The sequence below is a fragment of the Acanthisitta chloris genome, unplaced genomic scaffold (genome assembly GCF_000695815.1).
Source record: "Acanthisitta chloris isolate BGI_N310 unplaced genomic scaffold, ASM69581v1 scaffold4696, whole genome shotgun sequence".
NCBI classification, from domain to species: domain Eukaryota; kingdom Metazoa; phylum Chordata; class Aves; order Passeriformes; family Acanthisittidae; genus Acanthisitta; species Acanthisitta chloris.
Genome location: NW_008678554.1, coordinates 22,735 through 28,864, shown reverse-complemented (window position 1 = coordinate 28,864; position 6,130 = coordinate 22,735). Strand labels below are relative to the sequence as shown.

Here is a 6,130-nt window from a genome sequence, read left to right as displayed (position 1 = left end):
GTGAATGCTTTAAGACTGTATGTATGACTCTTCAGATAGATTCTGCATTTCTCCAAATCTGTTTAACACAGAAATTGAACACCCACAGAACTTCTGCCACATGCTGGTTTGTCAGCTTATCAGAAAAGCAGTTTTAGAATATGCAAAGAAACGGGAGTGAAGGTTTTTAATAAGTTTTTGGCTCGTGGACCATGGGAGTCTCCATTTTTATCTGACTGTACAATCCTTAAACTTCTTTAAAGAAAGCAATCACTTGCTTACAAAATAAACTTCTGTACTCCTAACTTCAGAAATGGACAGAATTTGAGAAGTGGAGGAGAGAAATCAAAACCAAAAGGCTTCTTTCGTCTTGGCCTGTGCACAGCAGAAGAAACTGTTGAAGCTGCAAATAGAACGACCATTCTAAGACAAAGCAGCAGATGGCAAACTGTAAGACATGATTCCAATGAATGACTGAATCGTCTGCTGTTTCCCCCCAAAAGAGTCTCTATTACCAGTGAAGTACTCTACAGAAATGTTAACTGCAGCACTTTGACAAGGACTTCCAAAATTTCAAGGCATTGCTGCAGGTTTTTCCATCATCTGTATTAAGGTCTCACAAAACAGCAATTTATTTTTTGATTGCAATTGTAAACTATGTGATCTCATCTTGAAGGTTAAGAATTTTAAGCACTGATAGCGACAGAGAAATGATACAGACATCCTTCCTCAGATGGAGCTCAAGTGTCTGATCAGGTACAGACAGGTAAAGGGAACTTAAGAGCAGACTTCAGCATCATCTGAACACAGATTCGTTGCTTGCATAGCACAGATTGCAACTGGGAGCTTGCTTGCATTGCACAAATTCCTGCCTGAACATTGTCTTTACCCTTTTTTTACTGCAGTGTAACTTTTCACGCTGAAAAGGATTCACTGAAGCGAGAAGAGTCTGTGTTATTCAGAGGTAAAGGAAGAAAGCAATTAACTCATCTCTATATTCTATGTTGTATGCAACATCTGTTCACTTTAAATTATTATTTTAACAGGCTGCTGTGAAAAGCTGTTCTTACCCTGAAACCAGAGAAGCTGGTCACAGATCAATACAACTAGGCAGTGAGAGGCTCTCGGCAGGGACCTCCTTTTATGTTTATGCTTCCTAAAGAACAGCAGGATGCCAAAAACTTTAAAACTGAATTTCTGGGCGCCAGAGAACCATAAGTAGTAATCAAGTACAATTACTCAGTCTGGTTATAACTCATCTGTACCCACTCAAGCAGTATCATGTAAACCTTTGAGTGGCAGATGCAATTTTCACTCCAATGGCAGTCACACTATTTCAGTACTGGATAGAATTCTCTTGAAACTTTGCCTCTGGCTTTGCTTGAAGCTTTTTTCTGCCTGGTCATGGTGCTCCATCAGCCTCAAAGAAGCAGTAACGGATGCACATGCCACCTGTGCGCAGAAACATCACATCCAGGTGCCACCACATACCACTGGATCTTTTTTCCAAGCCTCATGCTTTTGAAACAACTATTCACAGAGGTCTCACTGCCAATAACATCCCCCTCACTTTCTCCAACTAACCTCATAGCATATTTGTGATGCCACATGCAATGCCACCTGACAGATTTCTTCCACACCTTTGCCTAGTTTATGTGCATATGCTAATGGTCACTGCGCATAGCATATTTGTGATGCCACATGCAATGCCACCTGACAGATTTCTTCCACACCTTTGCTTAGTTCATGTGCATATGCTAATGGTCACTGCATGTGTAGACCTGCCCCTCCACACCTCAACTCTATTTCCTGCTTTCCTTCTTTTATACAAAAGAGACACCTCTGGCAGTTATATGCAAAACTCTTGTTCTCCTCATGAGTACATATTTTCAAAGGGGATGTCCTACAGGATATAGAATATCCTGTCTTGTGTTGAGCAGTCTAGAAGGAGATAATGAAAGTCAGGATCATACTGTGCTGAATTTGGGAATGCAGGTTTAAGAAAACTGCAATCAACAAATGTGTCACAAGTTGTTTAATGTAGAATGTAGTCTGCATATTTACAAACAACTTTTCAGGAAAGATGCATGAAGGTGGGTTTTGTTGCAAAAAAGTAATCATCGTGATATTTTGCATGTAAATCAACCTGCATTCAGATGGACAATCCTACCAGAGTGCAATTTTAAAGTCAGAAAAATTCAGGTGTCTTCAAAAATAAACCAACCCCCAAAGTTTCCTAGCAATAGTTCCACAGACAAGATTTATCTCACCTTTCACTGTCAGAGTTGTTTTCAGATTTTGCTCCAGATATTTGTATTTCATTTAATTCAAGTTGTTTTTGCAGCTGTTGACGTTCCTAAACAAGAAATATTATCCTTCAGTTTTCCATGTGTCAAAATGTAAAGGCTTCACAAAGCATATTTCATTGCAATTCAAAACATCAGTTGTGAAATTAAAATAGAAACTGATTAAACAAAATTCTTGCATTTCCTATAGCCAAGGAGCATAGCATGCATAATAATAAAATCAAATTCCCAGTTATGCATGGAAATAAGATCAGAGTTTTCAAATTTCTATTTGTAGACGTATGGCTGTACTTAAAACTGAATTTTTTAAATAAAAAGCTAAGTCATCAAAATCTTTAATTACATAAATGTCAAATTGTCCATGTTATCACCCCAAAAAGATCTCTCAATCATAGAATCATAGAATTTTAGGGGTTGGAATGGACCTTACAGATCATCTAGTCCCAGACCCCCTGCCTTAGGCAGGGACACCTCCTCACTAGACCAGGTTGCTCAAGGCCTCATCCAGCCTGGCCTTGAACACTGCCAAGGTTGGGGCAGCCACCACTTCCCTGGGCAACCTGTGCCAGGATCTCACCACCCTTACAGTAGAAAATGTTTTTCTAGTATCTAACCTAAACTTCCCCTCCTTCAATTTGAACTCATTACCCCTTGTCCTGTCATTGCAGTTCCTAACAAAGAGTCCCTCTCTGGCTCCCTTGTCGGCCCTTCAGATATTGAAAAGTTGCTCTGAGGTCTTCACACAGTCTTCTCTTCTCCAGGCTGAACAGCCCCAACTTCCTCAGCCTGTCTTCGTCCAAAGCTGAGATAGAAGATATTGCTCTATATGGTCACTGCAGCCAAGGCTGCCCTTGATCTTCACATTCCCCACCAGCCCCTCCTTGTTGGTGAGAACAAGGTCCAGCAAAGCCTCTCCTTGTTGGCTCCTCTATCACTTGGAGAAAGAAATATCATCAATGCATTCCAGGAACCTTGACTGCTTATGCCCTGCTGTGCTGTCCCTCCAACAGATGTTGGGGTGGTTGAAGACTCCCATGAGGACCGGAGCTTGTGAACGTGAGGCTGCTCCTATCTGTCTGTAGAGGGACTCATCCTTTCAGTAGCAGACCCCCACTATAATGTTATCTGTCCCTGCCCTCCCTTTAATCCTGACCCACAAACTCTCCGTTGACTCCTCATCCATTCCCAGGCAGAGGTCCATGGACCTACCGCAACATTTCTAAGAGACTTTGGATCATTTATGATTATTACTTGATTAGGTTTAGGAGACCTTGCACACTAAAGGGAGACTGAATGATCTCTTAAAATTCATTTTTTAAAATAATGGCTAATTTCCTAAGTAAATGCTGACACCTTAGCCCTGACTGTAAAGACCACTAGAAAGATAAAATCACCACTTCATCACAGTGTCTCTATGGCAGTCCAGGTCCATTTACTGATAGGAATACAGTACCTAAGTAACATGCAAACTGAGCAGGGACCTGAGCAGCAGAACAACAAAAAGTTAAACTTCCTCCATGCACGTGTGCATATCCTTTAAAGGCATCAATCAACTACCTCTCATACCTCTTCCATACGTTCAATCAGCCGGTCCAGCTCACCAATTCTCTGGTCTTTTTCCTGTATACTCGTTTCTGTAATCTGCATCTTCTTATTTGCCTCTTCAATAGCCTTCAGAAGCCGATTCGTTTCCTCCTTCAAATCAGAACATTTACAGTCACATTAACATCTAATATATTAATGAGGACTTTTTCTTTTCTTTTGGGCTATAGAGCCAGACTAATACATACTAGGAGCATTTCTTTCTCAGCTTTATGTTTCTGTTCCTCTTCTCGCATTTTTTCTTCATACTGACTATACAGTTTTCTTGTCATCTCTCTCATGACTTCAGCATTGGCTTCCTGTGATGATTCCACCTATGAGAGGGGAAAGTTGACCCATCAGTCAGTACAGTACTGCTGGCAGCAGGAGAAAGAGTTCGTATGAAAATAGCACTTTGAATTTCAGCCCCACCTTGTTGTAAAGCTGACCTTGCTGAAGCAGATTTCCATTTGTATCAAGGCATTTTACAACATTCTGTCAGTATACACATAATTTGAATTTGCAGAAGTTTCATCAAGTTTCATGTTGTCTGAATTTCACTAGTCATTGCTGATCCAAGACCAGGCTATGCCTCTCTGCTGAGCCCTTCATGACAGTCTCCAACTCACCTGGTTTGTTCCCCCATTGAAAAGATAGTGTCATCCCCCATTTTACAGAAATATAGATTAGAGGAGGTCTTGACTCAATTCCTGTTTCTAAATGACCATGAACACTCAAAGCAACAATTACTTTAAGCTGTACCTAAGTATGTGTTGTTAACCAGAACACACAGCAGTACCCCCCCCTGCTTTCTTGATTTTTCACATTCTGCTTTTTGTGTAGGCACAAGAACTGGGGTGACCATAGAGCAAAGCAGATCAGGGAACAATCAAACATAAAACTAATAACCTCAGGAGTGTGGAAGGGTTAATTTCTAACAACAGAATCAGAAACTTCACTACTGCTACAGGGAAAAGGGCAGGAATGGTAATGCAGAGACAGGATTTCCTCCTTCTGTTGGCTGAAAACACTGACTGAACCACACCCGCAGTGATTAAACATCAGATAGGATATTCACAGTTTAAACCCACCTACTGTGTAAACCACAATAAAATCTATTCCAGGACTCAGTTCTCTTCCTAGAGATGCTATGAATCAGACAACATTATAGTGAAATGCTGTGGGTGGTGCAAAACTGACAGAAAGAGAAGGAATATACTGTCATCTGTGAGAAGTATAAAGTGTTCCCTGATGATCACTACACAGCTACAAAATATCTAGTTCTGATGATTAAGGTTTTGAGGGTTTTTTTCCATTTCAAGGCCTGCAAGATTTATTAAACCCTCGTGTTTATCTTGCATGGTGGGAACTAGCTGTTCTACTACCCTGTAGAAAAACAACAATGAACTTCATCCTTTGAAAAGGGACTGAGCTCCAAAGGACTCCACTTGTACTGCAGTTATCCCCTTTGGCATCTCATCTGAACCACCACAGGGCACAGGTAGTGACCTGCACTTTGTGAGAGGGAGTGGAGTTAAATTATGTTTCAGTACAACATGAAACCTTCCACATTTCAGGAAGCCTGAAGGAATCCTATCATTCAGAAAAAGCCAACAATTAAAACCCTGAGCCTTCAACATACACTGCATATGGTCTCTGGCCCTGTATCTCCATCATTCCTTTGCTTACAGCTTGAGCAATGAGGAGAGTAAAAAGCATAAAAAAGCAGATGTATCAGGGCATCTGTTACCTACTCTTAGCAACATCTCCAACCTCAGTTACTATACGAATAAACTCAGCCTACTTAGTAAACTGCATAGATGTGTTCTCCTATCTGGAATATAATCCTGGCATACAGCAGTTTCTGCTTTTCAACCACTAACCTCCCAGATTCCACACTGTCCTCTTACAATCAGCCCTAGAGTTAAACCCCAGATGTCTCGGCACCTTTGATACATCATTTTATGCTTAACTTTCAAAGATAGCAATGAGGTATTTTATTCACTACCTTTGTACTAAAACTGCAAGTTTGAAGGCAAAACTTACACTTTTTCCACATAAGGGCAGGGCATGTGTTCTGCAGACCTTGACATGCTTGAAGATAAACAAATCCTTACACTTTCAGTTGTACTGAGAAGCTGTGGTTCTCTGCCCTTAGAAGCAGAAATAACTCTCCCTGACTTGTTGGTGCATGTCCTTAGGATTATAGTGAAGCAGAAATTTCTGGTTTAAAATCTTAATTGCATCATCTTTGATTCTGTTAT

General features: G+C 40.7%; 1 protein-coding gene across 1 annotated transcript in view; it reads right to left on the bottom strand.

Annotated features, from left to right (window-relative positions):
• Nucleotides 1–6,130, bottom strand: part of LOC103804313 (myocardial zonula adherens protein-like) — a gene marked incomplete at both ends in the record, with an annotated part of 33,989 nt that overhangs the window by 10,863 nt on the left and 16,996 nt on the right. Inside the window, 3 exons of the mRNA XM_009076922.1 lie at nt 2,250–2,335; nt 3,852–3,980; nt 4,076–4,201. Of these exons, the coding sequence (XP_009075170.1) occupies nt 2,250–2,335; nt 3,852–3,980; nt 4,076–4,201 (341 nt within the window). The remainder of the gene's footprint in view (nt 1–2,249; nt 2,336–3,851; nt 3,981–4,075; nt 4,202–6,130) is intronic.